General features: G+C 49.8%; 1 protein-coding gene across 1 annotated transcript in view; it reads right to left on the bottom strand.

Moving 5' to 3' along the window:
* Nucleotides 1–14,475, bottom strand: part of LOC116826473 (venom factor-like) — a 110,826-nt gene extending 96,351 nt beyond the window's left edge. Inside the window, exons 1-2 of the mRNA XM_075061172.1 lie at nt 14,345–14,475; nt 9,790–9,982 (exon numbers count right to left, since the gene is read on the bottom strand). Coding sequence (XP_074917273.1) covers nt 9,790–9,982; nt 14,345–14,415 — 264 coding nt within the window. The 5' untranslated portion in view covers nt 14,416–14,475. The remainder of the gene's footprint in view (nt 1–9,789; nt 9,983–14,344) is intronic.
* Between the last annotated feature and the right edge of the window lie 2,151 nt (nt 14,476–16,626).

Below are 16,626 nucleotides of genomic sequence, written 5' to 3'. Positions count from 1 at the left end.
ATGATGGAGATTCCACAACCTTCCTAGGTAATTTATTCCAGTGCTTAACTGCTCTGACAGGAAGTTTTTTCTTACGTCCAACCTAAACCACCCTTGCTTCAATTTAAGCCCATTGCTTCTTATTCTGTCCTCAGAGGTTAAGAACAATTCTTCTTCCTCCTCCTTGCAGCAACCTTTTATCTACTTGAAAACTGTTCTCATGTCCCCTCTCAGTCTTCTCTTCTCCAGACTAAACAAACCCAATTTTTTCAATCTTCCCTCATAGATGATGTTTCCTCGACCTTTAATCATTTTTGTTGCTCTTCTCTGGACTTTCTCCAATTTGTCCTCATCTTTCCTGAAATGTGGCACCCAGAACTGGATACAATACGCAAATGGAGGCCTAATCATCGTGGAATAGAGCAGAAGAATTACTTCTCATGTCTTGCTTACAACACTCCTGCTAATACATCACAGAATGATGTTAGGTTTTTTTATAACAGTGTTACACTGTTAAATCATATTTAGCTTATGATTCATTACGACCCCCAGATCCCTTTCCACAGCAATCCTTCCTAGGCAGTCATTTCCCAGTTTGTACGTGTGCAACTGATTGTTCCTTCCAAAGTGGACTACTTTGCATTTGTCCTCATTGAATTTCATCCTATTTTCTTCAGACCATTTCCCCAGTTTGTCCAGATCATTTTGAATTTTAATCCTACCCATTATCCAAATCATTGATGAAGATTGTCATAAACATACAAATTAGGGTAACATAAAATCCCTTCTGGGAAGCTGTTCTAAAGCACTTTACCTGTAAGGGCTTAAGAAGCTCATACAACCTAGTTGGTACCTGACCAGAAGGGTCAATGAGGAAAGAAGAACTCAAAACTGCCCGGGGCGGGAGGGGGGGAGGTTGTTTGTGCTCTCTCTGTTGTCCCCTCTCCTGATGGAGAGAGAGATCAGGCAGGTAAAACATCTCCTGAAAACATATCTAAAATGATCCATCTACAATTATAAAAAATTGCAAGTAAGGCAAGGAAATGCATTAGATTATCTTTTGTTTTAATTTGTGAATTTCACCTATGCTAAGAGGGAGTTTTGTTCCTGTTTTGTAATTGTGAAGCAGAGCCAAAGGGAAGTCCTCTGTGTTTTAAATCTTTTTATTACCCTGTAAAGCTACCTTCCATCCTGATTTTGCAGGTGTGATTCTTTTACTTTTTCTTTATAATAAAGTTATATAAATATCCTGATTGATTTTTAATGTCCTAAAAAAAGACGGTTACTCACCTTTGTAACTGTTGTTCTTTGAGATGTGTTGCTCATATCCATTCCAATTAGGTGTCCGCGCGCTGCGTGCACGTTCGCCGGAAGATTTTTACCCTAGCAACACTCGGTGGATCGGCTGGGTCGCCCCCTGGAGTGGCGCGTTATGGCACCAGATATATACCCCTGCCAATCCAATAGCCCTTCAGTTCCTTCTTGCCGGCTATTCCGACAGAGGGGAAGGACGGCGCGTTTGGAATGGATATCAGCAACACATCTCGAAGAACAACAGTTACAAAGGTGAGTAACCGTCTTTTCTTCTTCGAGTGCTTGCTCATATCAGTTCCAATTAGGTGATTCCCAAGCCTTACCTAGGCGGTGGGGTCGGAGTGAGATGTTGCAGAATGCAAAACTGCTGAGCCAAATGCTGCATCATCTCTGGACTGTTGAACCAATGCGTAATGTGAGGCAAAGGTGTGAATCGATGACTAGGTAGCTGCCCGACATATTTCCTGGATGGGAACATGGGCCAGGAAGGCGGCAGATGAAGCTTGAGCCCGAGTAGAATGGGCGGTGAGGTGGCTAGCTGGAACGTGAGCCAAATCATAGCATGTATGGATGCAGGATGTTACCGAAGATGAAATTTATTGGGATGAGACCGGTAGGCCTTTCAACCGGTCTGCCACAGCTACAAAGAGCTGAGGTGACCTTCGGAAAGGTTTTGTTTTCTCAATATAAAAGGCGAGAGCCCTGCGAACGTCTAGGGTGTGCAGCTGTTCCCGATGCGATGGGTGCGGCTTCAGGAAAAAGACTGGGAGGAAGAGGTCTTGATTGACATGAAAGGCAGACACCACCTTAGGTAGGAAGGAGGGGTGTGGTTGCAGCCGTACCTTGTCCTTATTGGGGGGGTCCACTGTCAAGGCCCGAAGCTCAGATACTCGCCTTGCCTAAGTAATAGCGACGAAGAAGGCTGTCTTCCAGGAAAGGTACAGCAGCGAGCAGGTGGCCAGTGGTTCAAAAGAAGCACCCATAAGCTTGGCTAGTACCAGGTTGAGATCCTAGGTAGGGGTCAGGCGTCTGACTTGAGGGTACAAACGTTGCAATCCCTTGAGGAACCTTGAAACTATGGGGTGAGAGAAGATTGATCGGCCATTTTCCCTTGAGTGGAAGGCGGAGATGGCTGCCAGATGCACCTTTATGGAAGAGATTGCTAGGCCCTGTTCTTTCAGGGACCAGAGGTAGTCCAGGACAGTAGGAATGGACACCTGCCTGGGGAGTGAGTTACGCTGAGCGCACAAGCAGGAGAAATACTTCCACTTGGCCAGATATGTCATCCTAGTGGAAGGCTTCCTACTGCCCAAGATCACCTGTTGGACCGAGGCAGAGCAACGCAACTCAGACTAGCTCAACCATGCAGCAACCATGCTGTGAGATGAAGAGACTGCAGGTTTGGATGGTGAAGCCTGCTGAAGTCATGTGTTATGAGATCCGGCCAGAGTGGCAGGGGAATCGGGTCTGCCACTGAGAGGTCGAACAACATGGTGTACCAGTGCTGCCTCGGCCACGCTGGAGCAATCAGGATCAGGTGGGCGCTGTCCCTGCGGAGCTTGAGTAGGACTCTGCGGACAAGTGGAAACTGCGGGAAGGCATAGAGTAGGTACCTCTTCCATGGGATCAGGAATCGTCTGAGAGGGAGCTCGGGGAGCGTCCCTGGAAGGAGCAGAACACCTGGCATTTCCTGTTCTCTCAGGAGGCAAACAGGTCTATGTGGAGAAACCCCCACTTCCGGAAAACAGAATGGATGATGTCCGGACGAATCAACCACTTGTGAGACAGGAAGGATCTGCTGAGGTGATCCGCCAGAGTGTTCTGGACTCCTGGGAGAAAAGACGCTATCGATCGATTGGGCTATGCCAAAGTCCCAGAGGTAGAAGGCTTCTTGACAAAGGAGGGAGAAGCGTGCTCTGCCCTGCTTGATTATGTAAAATATGGCCGTTGTGTTGTCCATGAACACTGATACACAATGGCCTTGGAGATGGTCTCAAAACACCTGGCATGCTAGACGGACTGCTCTCAGCTCCCACACATTGATGTGTAAGGCCAGTTCTTGAGGCGACCAGAGGCCTTGAGTGCGAAGGCTCTCAAGGTGGGCACCCCAACCCCAAGATGACGTGTCCGTGGTTAGGGCCATCGAGGGTTGCGGTGGGTGGAATGGCATCCCTGCATAGACTAGAGTGGGGTTTAGCCACCATGTTAGGGAGCCCAGAACTTTCCGGGGTATAGTGAGCACCGAGTCTAGGCTGTCTCTGTGTGGTTGGTATATTGAAGCAAGCCAGCTTTGAAAGGGACGGAGGCGTAGCCTCGCGTGCTTGGTCACGAAGGTGCAGGAGGCCATGTGACCTACTAGGCTGAGGCAGGTGCGCACCGACATTGTCGGGAAGGTTTGAAGACCTCCAATAATAGAAGCAATTGCTTGAAAAAGCGACTGTGAGAGGTAGGCTCTGGCCAGATTGGAGTCCAGAACCGCTCCGATGAAGTCTATTCTCTGCACGGGTGTCAGAGTAGACTTCTTTGTGTTGGTCATCAGGCCTAGGCTCCCGAAGAGGTCTTTGATGATGAGCAGGTGCTGCGACACTTGTAACTCGGAAGTCCCTTGAATGAGCCAATCGTCGAGATACAGGTAGACATGTACTCAACAATGCCGGAGGAGGCGGCGACTACAGCCATGCATTTTGTGAACACATGCGGAGCCGTAGAGAGGTCAAACAGAAGTACAGTGAACTGAAAGTGTTGATGGTTGACACAAAATGGAGATACCGTCTGTGTGGTGGGTAAACTGCAATGTGGAAATACATGTTCTTCATATCGAGGGCGGCATACCAGTCTCCCAGATCCAGGGACGGGATAATGGTCCCCAGGGTTACCATACGGAACTTCAGCTTTATCATGAATTTGTTGAGTTCTCGCAGGTCTAGGATCGGTCGTAGACCTCCCTTTGCCTTGGGGATTAGGAAGTTGCGGGAATAAAACCCCTTGCCCCTCATGTCTTTTGGCACCTCCTCTATGGTTCCCATGGCTAGGAATGACTGGACCACTTGTAAGAGGAATTGCTCGTGAGAGGGGTCCCTGAAGAGGGACGGGGAGGGAGGGTGGGAAGGCGGGGTTGAAACAAACTGGAGGTGGTATCCCACTTCCACCATGCACAGGACCCAATGATCTGAAGTTAGCTGGGACCAGGCAGGGAGGAATTGGGAGAGGCGGTTGAAAAAGGGAGGAGAAGCATCCGGTAGAGCAACTGAGGGCCGCCCTCGGGCGTCCCATCAAAAGTTCTGCTTGAGCCCCGCTGGTGGTTTAGGGGGCGCCTGATTTTGACCTCCTTGAGGGCCAGACTGCCTCCCACGATTCCCTCTACCACGCCTTCTGCTAAAGTCCTGACGCGGCCTTGGCGGGGCAAAAGGGCAGTGTTGCTGGGGCTGGAAGGGTCTGCGTTGGGTCACTGGCGTGTGCATACCCAGTGAGCGCATTATAATGCGATTGTCCTTCAGACTTTGCAATCTGGGGTCAGTCTTATCTGAGAACAGGCCCTGGCCTTCGAAGGACAAATCCTGAATAGTTTATTGTAATTCAGGGGGAAGGCCTGATGCCTGGAGCCAGGAGATACGCCTCATTGTCACTCCTGACGACAGAGTTCTGGCTGCAGAGTCCACTGCATCCAGAGAGGCTTGGAGGGAGGTTCTTGCTACCTTTTTACCCTCCTCAAGCAGGGTCCAAAATTCTTGACGGGACTCCTGGGGAAGAAGCTCCATAAACTACCCCAAGTACACCCACGTGTTAAAGTTATATCTACTTAGGAGGGCTTGTTGGTTTGCCTCCCAAAGTTGGAGGCCCCCAGCCGAGTATATTTTGTGGCCTAGGAGGTCCATGTGCCTAGCCTCCTTTGATTTAGGAGGCAGGGCTTGCTGGCCATAACGCTCCCTTTCGTTCACCAATTTCACCACTAAAGAGCAAGGAAGTGGGTGAATGTAGAGATATTCATACCCCTTTGAGGGGACCATATATTTTCTCTCTACTTCCCTTGCTGTATGTGGAACGGAGGCTGGGGATTGCCAAATGGTGTCCGCATTAGGCTGTATGGTGTGGATAAAAGGAAGAGTAACTCTAGTAGGTGCATCAGCCGATAGGATGTCTACGACAGGGTCCTCTATTTTAGGGACCTCCTCCACCTGTAAGTTCATATTCTGAGTCATTTGTCTCAAAAGGTCTTGATGGGCCCTGAGATCAATTGGTGGAGGGCCTGAGGAGGATGTTCCCGCCACCACCTCGTCAGGTGAGGAGGAGGAAGAGAGGCCTGGGACCAGGGGGTCTTGTAGGGGCTCCTGTACTTGAGGAGCATCATCAGCGTCAGGTGGAACCTGGGTGTCTGCAGATGGTACCGGAGCCTCATCCATGCCCGTAGGAGGGGGGCGGCTTACTGTCGCCTCTGGTACCTGGTGTTCTGACAGGGCCGACCATGGAGCACCTTGGGCTCGGTAGTATGCCCACAGTGTCCAGAAGGACCAGTGATGAGGCCCTTGCTTGTGGCTCTGGCTCTGTGGAAATATATGGCTGGGGACGTCAGAGGATGCGCTACCAGCCTGCGATGACACCGATGTGTGTCTCGATGGCCACGGGGGTGCCAATAGACTCTGGGAGGGCGCTACTGTTCTGGATGCTCGATCGCAGGGCGGTGCCGGGCAGCAGTACCAGGAGCTATAACGGTACCGCAAGTGAGACCGGGACCTTCTACTGTAGCGGTACCAGGAGGTCGACTGGGATCTCGAGTCCCTTCGTCTGGATCGACTGCGGGATACACGGTGCCAAGAGCGGTGCCATGAGTCGGATCGGTACCGGGAATATCTGGCCGGTGAACAAGATGTCGAACGGTGCCGTGAGTGCGACCGGTACCGCAATGGAGAGTGGTGCCGGGACTGCCAGCGGAGCTGGGAGCAGGAACGGCGTGATTGGAGCGTCTGTGAGACCGTGATCTTGAACGACATCTCTCTGTTGGACCAATGGAAGGTGGCCTTACTAGGGCTGGTTTCTCGATGGATTGTATGACCCGCACCAGCGGTGCCGGGGGTTGAGGCCGTGTCGACTCCGTCATGGCAATGAGCTCCCTTGCTGTGGAGAAAGTCTCTGGTGTAGAAGGGAGGGCAAGCTCAACCACAGCATGAACCAGGGAGTTGTCAGACACCGGACTCAACGGCCCTCATGGGACCAGAATCGATGGTGCCTCGCTCGGTGGAGCCGCAATTGGCGGTGCCACAGTCAACGGTGCCACAGCAGATTACGGTGCCAGACGAACCGTCTTCGAAGAGTGCTCCTTCTGTGGAGCTGAAGCAGCTGGAGCACTATGTTGCTTCCTGTGTCTCGGGGACAGGGAGCGGTGCTGAGCAGATGTCGGTGCCGGAAAGGATCAGTGCTGGGGCTCCTTCTCGGTACCGGAGCAGTCCTGGGCCGAAGGGGCACTCCTTACAGAAGCAGTCTGTTGGGCGCTCGGTACCGACGCTGCAGGACTAAGTGCCGACTCCGTGAGGAGCTATTTCAATTAAAAGTCCCGCTCCTTCTTCGTCCTTGGTGTAAATGACTTGCAGATGCGGCACTTATCGGTAAGGTGGGATTCCCCTAGGCACCTGAGGCAGGAGTCGTGGAAATCCCCTATTGGCATCGGCTTTTGGCTCGCCGAGCACGGTTTGAATCACAGAGCCTTGGGCATGGGCCCGTACTGGGATGGAGGAAAGGGGCTAATCTCCGATCCCCTCTTAAATTATATACACTAACTAACTAATACTAACTATAACTACAAGAACTCGAACTATACACACAATAAACAGCAAAGAACTACGAGTAGCTAGGGACGTGGAGATCAACAAAGCCGCGCTCCACAGTTCCAACGACCGTCATGGGCAGTAAGAAGAAACTGAAGGGCCGTTGGGTTGGCACGGGTATATTTCCGGCACCATAACGGCGCCACTCCAGGGGGCGACCCAGCTGACCCACCGAGTGTTACTAGGGTAAAAATCTTCCGACGAACGTGCACGTGGCGCGCGCACACCTAATTGGAATCGATATGAGCAAGCACTCGAAGAAGAACTAGAGGTTTTAGTCTGTGCTTACTTTGTTAACCTACTGGTTGGTATATTATTCTCAAGCCTCCCCAGGAAAGGGGATGAAGGGGTTTGGGGGGATATTTTGGGGGAATAGGGACTCCAAGTGATGCTTTCCTGAATTTTTGTGTAATCACTTGGTAGTGGCAGCAATATCGTCCAAGGACAAAGAAGGGAAATTGTGCCTTGGGGAAGTTTTTAACCTAAGCTGGTAAAAAATAAGCTTAGGGGCTCTTTCATGCAGGTCCCCACATCTGTACCCCAAAGTTCAGAGTGGGAAGGGAACCCTAACAAAGATATTGAACAGAACTGGACCCAGAATCAATCCCTGCAGGACCCTACTCATTATGCCATTATACATGGAAAGATTCCATAAGAAACCACAGCCTTTTACTAACCCGCTCTACATGCTGTTCTTCGAGCAGCTTACACAGCTGGAAGAAGGTGGTGGGTCTCCTCATTGGGGAATAACCCAGGTGGAAGGGGATTCCCAGGATGGCACAGTCAGTGTAGGTCACCACCAGTGAGTCAGGCCAGACCATTTGGACAGCCCTGTACCCATTGTCCGGTCACCTCCTCTTATATGGAATGTTTGTTAACCAAAGGGCATCCCATGGGTGCCCTGCTGAAGTCAGTTCTACTGCACTGATGTTCTCCCGACTATTCCTACTGTGTTCCTGTAGTGGGGCGGACTGCCCCACTCCCTGGGAGGATGTGCTGTGGCAGGCCAGGGAGCCTGCGCAGCCTGGGAGCCAATCAGAAAAGGGCTTATGGGGAGCCAATCAGGGTCCAGATTGGAGGGAACCAATCAGGGCCAGGCTCACCCATATATAAAGGCTGCCCAGAGCAGGACCGGTCAGTCAGTCTGTCCTAGGCCTTTGACAGGGGAAGGTCAGTCTCCAAGGGGGAGACTAGCACCGTGGACAGAGGGATTAGACTTCGGGATGTGTGGTTGCACATGGTGGCTGGAGTGGAGGACTGCTGATCACCAATCCCCGGAAGGGGGTCCAGAGGGACTAAGGGACACTGCCGGAGGGCAGTGGCCTCGAAAAGAACACCGCCAAGCAGAGAGCAACGCAGGTCCAACGACAGCAGCAGAGGGCAGAATAACGGACGGGACACCACCAGGAGGGGGTGCTCCACTGGAATCGAGCTAATTCCAGAAATCACCAGCAGGAGGTGCTGCAGGTGGGGAGTCCCAACCCGTTTACAGCTCCCCTAAAACTGTAACATCTTGGACACCTTCCCCCTGTCCCCCCAACTCTCCATTCCTGGCCAGGACTTTGGATCAACTCAAAACGAGAATCCTACTCCACCAGGGAACCTCACCATCCTTACTCTCAACTTTTTCTTCTACCTCCTAATTTGGGGCACCTCAGTTTTTAGGTCCACAACAAGAGAGTCCTGCATCACTAATAGATTCGTAGATGTTATGGCCAGAAAGGACCAACATAATCAGCTAGTCTGACCTCCTGTATAACTAGAGCCCAACCAAATTCATAGTCTATTCTGGTCAATTTCATGGCCTAGGACTTGAAAATTAGTCAGTTTCATGTTCTCAGACGTTTACATCTGAGATTTCGGGGTGTTGTAACTGTGAGGAGCCTGACCCAAAAGAAAATCATGGGGTGGGGGGGACAAACCTGTTGTGGAGGGTTCATAGGATTGCCACCCTCACTTCTGCACTGTCTTCAGCTTCCTGCAGCTGCAGAAGGTTCCCAGGGTGGAGGTGGGTCTGATCTCTCCGCTTGCTGCTGGGAGCGCCCCAGCCAGGGGTTCCTAGCTGCTAGTCCCAGCTGGCCTGGGGAGGGACAGGACTTCCTTTTCCCCTGCACAGCCCTCGAGAGATCAGACCCACCTCTGTGTACCTCTCCTGGCTGAGTCGTTCCCAGCAGTACGGGGGAGATCGGACCCACCTCCACCTCTGGCAACCTCCTGTGGCTTCAGGAAGCTCTGGGGCTGCTGCCCAGCCCTGGAGCTTCCTACAGCCAGGGGAGGTACTCAGAGGTGGGTCTGATCTCCCCCAGAAAGCAGCTGTGCAGGGCAACAGTAAGTCCTGTCCTTTCCCAGCCCTGCCCCTTCTCCTCCCCTCCAATAGCTAGATTTCACAGAGGAGGTCTGATTTCATGGCCCATGACGTGTTTTTTGTGGCCGTGAATTTGGTAGGGCCCTATGTATAACACAGGCGATAGACTTTCACCCAGCAATTCCAGCTCATAACTTCATGCTGGGCTAGAGGGTCTCTTTTAGAATGACATCTAACCTGGACGGGGTCTGAACGTATCAGTATTGCAGAGTTGGGGAGCCAAAATATTGGCGGCTCCTAAAATGAGTGGGACACTGTTGAAAATGATACCTTTTGTTTCACTGGATGACCTGAGGCTGGGTTTTTACTCACCTTTATTACAGCTGTGCCCATCATCCCATTTGCAGGGTTGAGGTCGGTTTGGACCTGGTATAAGATGTGTTTCTTAAGTGGGAAATCACGCACGGTGACTGTAACAGCGATTGGGGCATTGAGGCCATGGGCTTCCACCACGACTTTTTCTTCACTCTCCACCCGCAGGACGTTGGGTGTGATCAGGGAATAGCTGTGAATGGTAAAAAGGTCGATGTGATTAATTCAGTCAGTATTTAAAACCCCACTGGTTGTGATTTCCACATCCCCAAGGAGGTTTTATACCAAGTTTGTTACCACGGTTTATTTGCTTTACAGCAGCATCTCGAAATCCCAACAGCGACTGAGGCACAGTACAAACGCAGAGTAAGAGAGAGTTCCTGCCCTTAGGGGTATGTCTACACAGCTTCTGGGAGGAGTGCGTGACGATGCACTCCAGATGTTTTATGGAAATATGCTTATGAGTGTGAATATGATGTAACTATAATATGCTTCATGCAAAAGGTCTCTTGTAAGGTATCATAACAAAGGTTCTAACCTACAGAATATATTCCTCCTATTTGTATGCATGTATCATTCTTGTATCTGAAGCTAGAAATATGAAGTATAACTCTAAGGTCCTATTGTAATTATGCAAAGCGTGGGCCATTAATGGTGATTTAGAATCTTGATGGTTCCTATTGACTAGGACAATTGGTTGTAAATGAATTATTTACCTGAAAACCTATCTGTGGGCCAACCCAAGAAGAATGGGACTAGGGGTTTTACAGTGACATGTGACCATGCTGAAATCCATCTTAAATCCCCCAACCTGAAGCAAATACTCACCAGCAACCACACACCATACAACATAAACACTAACCCAGGAATCTGTCCTTGCAACAAAGCCCGATGCTAACTCTATCCACATATCTATTCAAGTGACACCATCATAGGACCTAATCACATCAGCCATGCCATCAGAGGCTCATTCACCTGCACATCTACCAATGTGATATATGCCATCATGTGCCAGCAATGCCCCTCTGTCATGTACATTGGCCAAACTGGACAGTCTCTACACAAAAGAATAAATGGACACAAATCTAACATCAGGAATCATAACATTCAAAAATCAGTGGGAGAACACTTCAGCCTCTCTAACCACTCAGTGAGAGACTTGAAGGTAGCAATTTTACACAAAAAAAACTTCAAAAACAGACGCCAAAGAGAGACTGCTGAACTTGAATTAATATTCAAATTAGACACAATTAACTTAGATTTGAATAGAGACTGGGAATGGTTGGGCCATTACACTAATTGAATCTATTTCCCCATGTTACGTATCCTCACACCTTCTATGGGTCATCTCGATTATCACTTCAAAAAAATTTTTTCTCCTGCTGATGGTAGCTCATCTCCATTGATTGGCCTCTTACAGTTGGTATGTGTACTTCCACCTTTTCATGTTCTCTGTATGTATAAATATCTTCTTGCTGTATGTTGTATGGGTGTGTGGGTGCTGGAGATAGGTGACCTGCTGAGAAGCTTTTGGTTAAATTCTGCAGCTTTGGGGCTGTGGACCAGATCTTGGGTCCATGTTGCAGCAGGATAGTGTGTCTGGCTCAATAAGGCAGGGTTCTGGAGTCCCAAGGTGGCAGGGAAAATGGGCTCAGAGGTAATTTTAGCACATCAACTGACAGTCCCAAAGGGATTTCTGTGATCGAGCCCCTCACAGCATGGCTCCCAATTTGGGTAGGCATACGGCTTGTCTACACTACGGGGTTTTGCTGTCGGCATAGATAATGCACCATCCATTCCTCCATCAACCTAGCCTCATCTACACTGGCAGTTGGGTTGGCTTAACTATAGCACTGCTTAAATCCGTGGGCAATGTAGCTGGGTTGACTTAAATGTTAAATCAAACCAGGGCTGTGACATTATGAGTGTAATATAATATCTCATTGAAAGGTGACAGGGCCAGAAAGAGTTAATCAACTCACAGACTAACCTGACCCATGGCCGAACTTTAGAAACTGGTTAGGAAGATATGTAAATAAATAGAGCTTTGAAATGCAAGTCTGCATTGTTAGAGATCTCAAGGGTAGATGTTTGCTCAGGGCTTGTGATGTAAGCAAACAAGTCTTGTCTATTGCTATAACTTTAATTCAAAGTTCAAAAAAGGAATATTAATATTTGTGATGATACTTGAGCAAAATAGTAGTATTGTCTATATAGCTCTCTGAAGGTTGTGGTAACCTGTATCTGAACCGTTTAATGGATAAATTACCCTGTGCTAATTGCCAGGATGTTTGGAAGGAGAATTAAGCCTATTGTTTTCTCAGGCCAAAAGGCTGCTGAAAAAGTATAAGAACCCTGTATTTTGGGTAAGATCTAAGTTATAATTGGACCTGGGTATGTGGCTGATCCTTTGGGATTGGAAGAACCTTTTCTTTTAAATGATGAGATAAGATTTTCAGTAATCATCATCATATCTGACGTGTGTGTCTGGATGGAGGCCTGAGGCTGGGCACTTTAAGAAAACTGTGTGGTTTGAACTTCTGAGTAACCAGTGAGATACTATAGAAGCTTTTCTGTGCTGGCTTGGTAAATTTAAGTATTGAAATAACCACCAGCTTCTGGGGTTTGTCTGCCCTGTTTTGTTTGCAGCTCACCCTAATTGAATGACCTCAGCTGGCTCCCACGGGCAGCACCGTCACAAGGGCATACGGGTGCTAGCTCTGATCGGGCTGGTGCCTAAAAATTGCAGCTGGGGCCCAAGGTGCACTAAGACAAAGCACACTAAGGAACTGTTAGTACACATTAACAGTGTCCACACAGACAGTTAGTGTGCAGTGGGCTAGTGGGAGGTAGATTTACACCTCAGTTTGCTGTGAACTCTTCATGGAGACAAACCCTTCCAAGTCCAGTTGACGAAGCCCTCTGAAATGTGCTGCCCTTTGCATGGCCTGCCCTTGCCTAGAGAGGAGCATGCTGCGCTGGGGTGTCATCGAGCATGGGCCATGTTTACTGCTCATCTGCTCCGCAGGCAATACCAGGAGCACCTAAGCAGGGCGTGTGCTTGGTACCAGCCGTCCACCAGATCGCTGTCAAAATGGACCAAGTAGGCCCCTGATGTTCCTCCAAAAAAACCTAGAGACGCAGATCAGGGTTGATACCTGGAGTGAGCGATGCACAGCGGCTACCAAATCTCCTTTCTCCTTCCTGGGGGATCCCTCCCTCCTCCTTTCCTGAAAGTTGGCCCAGGCTCAGAAACAGGTTTTATAAATCTCTAGAACCCTTTGGGGAAAGCTGCACCGAGGTCTGCACATCTGGTCTGCAGCCCACTGTGGTGCATTCCCAGTGGGGTCAAGCTGCAAAACCCACACCCACATCTGGACATCTGTCTATCACCCCGAAGTCTATCACCCCGAATGGCAGCCCCTCCAGCCCCATGGGGAGGGTGGAGACCCGACCCAGGCTCCGTAGGTGAATTGGGTCATCCTGATAGATAAATGCATCTCTCATGGAGCTTCTGGCTTCTCACTGGCTCAGCAGGAACAGCTGGAAATAGAACCCAGGAGTCCTGACTCCCAGTGCAGTACCCAAACCGTGGACCACTGTGCTTCGGAAGCCCACCAGCCCCTTGGAAGTGCCTGGGTTCTGGTCTGCCCCATGCACCATAAGCAATCCCCTTAGCCAGTGGAGTTACTCCAGTGTAACTAACTATCCATTGAAGTCAGTGGAGTTACTCCAGGTTTCAGTACTGGCGCCATTGTTTTTGGCGCCCCGCGCGCTGGTCCCGCGGCTCCGATGGACCTGCCGCAGGCATTCCTGTGGAGGGTCTGCTGGTCCACGGCTCTGGTGGAGCTGCTGCAGGCGCGCCTGCAGGAGGTCCACCGGAGCCACGGGACCAGCAGACCCTCCACAGGAATGCCTGCAGCAGGTCCACCAGAGACGTCTGCGGCAGGTCCATCAGAGCTGCCTGCCGCCGCCCCCCCCCGGCAAAATGCTGCCCCCCAATAATCCTGGCGCCCTAGGCGATTGCCTAGGTCGCCTAAATGGAAGCACTGGCCCTGCCAGGTTTGCACCAGTTTACACTGAAAATAAAATTTAGCCACACTGCGTGTCTTGCCGATATAGAAGCTGAGGAAGGAGTTCAAGATGTGGCCATATAGAACCTGATTCTGGTCTCTTTTAGGGCCTGATCTAAAGCCCACTGAAGCCAAGGGAATGACAACCCCACTGATTTCAGTGCATTTCAGGGCGGTGCACCCCAATTGTTTTCAATGAAGTTACTCCCAGTCTACACCTGGTTCACTAAGATCAAGTGAGGCTCGAAATCCAGTTTATTCTTTAAAAAAAATTCCATCTTCCAATCCCCAAAATTAGCCTTGGAACTGAGCAAGGAAGAAGAGGGTTGGACCAGGTGAGGAAGAGAATTTCTGCAGCCTGTTGCCACTCCACACACAGTAGCAGAGAAGAGAGGAAAATTGAGCTTGGTTTCCATTGTCAGCCATGTAACTAACCCAGGTTAATATCCTCATCACCGTGGCAGAAGTGCAGGGGTACTTACAGTTGGCTGTGAGAAACAGCCGGGAAGTAGAAAGCAAACACGGCCACCAGGCAGAGACCAGAGCCCCCCATGGTGAGGACAGGAGGGTCAGGAGAAATAGCTCCTCCTGGGCTATTTATCCTCAGAGTTGCCTGTAAGCTGAGCCCTTGTGCAAACAGCTGGGCGGGTTAGCCAGTGAGGGGGAGGAGCCCAGGAAACCTGAAAAGTTCAGAACAAAAGATGTTTTCTTCACTCCCTTGACACAAGAGTTTATTTGTCTTTCCAAGCAGGGGAGTTGGAATTAGGAATCTGAGGCTGTGGTTGTGTTTACTCCATGCCAAGGTGCTAGCCACAGATCAGAATGGTGGGGTGCTGATAAATACCACAGTTCAGGCCTAGCATGGAAAAGTGGGGCTGGAAGTCAGGACTCCTGGGTTCTGCTCCCAGCTGTGAATGAGGAATAGGTTCAAGTGGGTTAAAGCATGGGGGGCTGGGAGTCAGGACGCTTGGGTTATATTCGTAGCTCTGGGAGGGGAGTGGGATCTACTGGGTTACAACAAGGGGACAGGCTGAGAAACAGGACTCCAGGATCTGCCTTTTGACTCTGTTTTACCTTGGGCAAGTCCTGGGATGTTTCAGGAGGGGAAGTGGTCCAAGTCGTGCAGGGAGCCCCAGAAGGGTGGATCTCTCTGTCTAGCCCACTCGTTTGGATTGCAAAACCTTTGGGGCAGAAACTGTCCCTTAGTCCAGGACTCCTCTACACTCTATTAGTGAATCTATGCTCCTGAAAGCAATTGTGGGAGTGCTAATAAAGACAAGGCACCAGCATGTTCGACCACCCATCATCTACACCTGCTCTGTATGTTTGCACAGCACCTAGCACAAAGAAGGCCTTTGGGTGCTACTGCCAGGTAACATAAAACTGATCAAAGGAAATAATAATGTGGAATTAACCTGCGGAACTCATTGCCACATGATAGTCCTGCTTCAGGACATAAGGCAATGGGTATTAAGTGGTAATGTCCCCACTGGGTAGGCTAGAATCGTCCACAGTAGAGTTTCTTGCACCTCGCTCTGAAATGTCTGGTCATGGCCATGACCCCATGATCTGATCCGGTGTGGCAGTTCCTGTGCCCCAAACAATACATTGTGGTTGGCATCTTCAAAGCCATGTAGGAAATTCAGACACATGGTAATGGCAGATGGGTATCAAAATCCCTTCCGTGGTTTTGAAGCTTGAAAGAGCAATTTGCACAGGCACTGGTTAACCTGTCGCTCTTCACCTGCAATAACCCTGTAATCCAGTACCTGGTCTTTTACAGGGTAAGCTCTTTGATGAGCCAGATCTTCAGATCTCTGGGCCAGATCCTCCGCTGTATGAACCTGCCTAGCCTCACTGAGATCACTCATCTCAGAGTCTGTTTTTGCCTTCCTCTAGGTAAAAGCAAACCAGGGAAGGGTTAATGAGGGAAGGCAAGTTATCAGCTGGCTTCCAGTAACACGTTTCTTTTCATGACCGTGGTATTTGGACAGGGCTTCAGTCTGGACAATATCCAAAGACATCCAGTTGCAACATATTTACTTACGGATAAACAGCCAACTGGGCTTACCTAACAACGGGTGTCACAAGTCTGAGCGGTGACAATGCCATATGGCTAGCGGGGCCAAGGAGGGCTCAATAGAATGGGAGCGGTGAAAGTAAAAGCAACATGGTGTCATGGCTAAGGCAGCGGTCTGGGACCCAGGAGATCTGAATTCTCTTTCAGGCTCTGCCTCTGACCTGCGGTGTGACCTCTAGCATTGCCTCTGGATGATGAATCTCTGGGACAGAGCCACTGCCCCTTGCTATGTATGACCAGCACCTGGCATGCTGGGCCCTAGAGGTGCTAATGCCATATGAATAACAAATACAGAGCTGCCATCATTAGCTCCATTTAAAACCATCATCAAGTCTGACCTCCTGCAAAGCACAGGCTTTTGTATTTCACTCAGTTCCCCCTTTGTTGAGCTCAATAACTGGTGACCCACTAAAGTATATACCTTCCAGAAAGGTATCCGGTCTCGATTTGGGGGTGAGTATACAATATCTAATCCATAATTCACACACCAGCCTTGCACATTTATTTTAACAGGCAGGTAAAATGGCATTAGTTGTCCCGCTATCAATGGGCAAGTAGATTTTGTGCCCTCATTAATGAATATTTGTTATTATTTGTATCACAAATAATGTCTAGTGTCTAGAGGCCCCAGCTGAGATCCGGGCTCCATTGTACCAGGTGCTGCACGGATTCATGATGAGAGAC

The sequence above is a fragment of the Chelonoidis abingdonii genome, chromosome 26 (assembly GCF_003597395.2).
Source record: "Chelonoidis abingdonii isolate Lonesome George chromosome 26, CheloAbing_2.0, whole genome shotgun sequence".
Classification (NCBI taxonomy): Eukaryota; Metazoa; Chordata; order Testudines; family Testudinidae; genus Chelonoidis; species Chelonoidis abingdonii.
The sequence above is the reverse complement of the archived record's forward strand: the minus strand, read 5'-3'. Positions and strand labels throughout refer to the sequence as shown.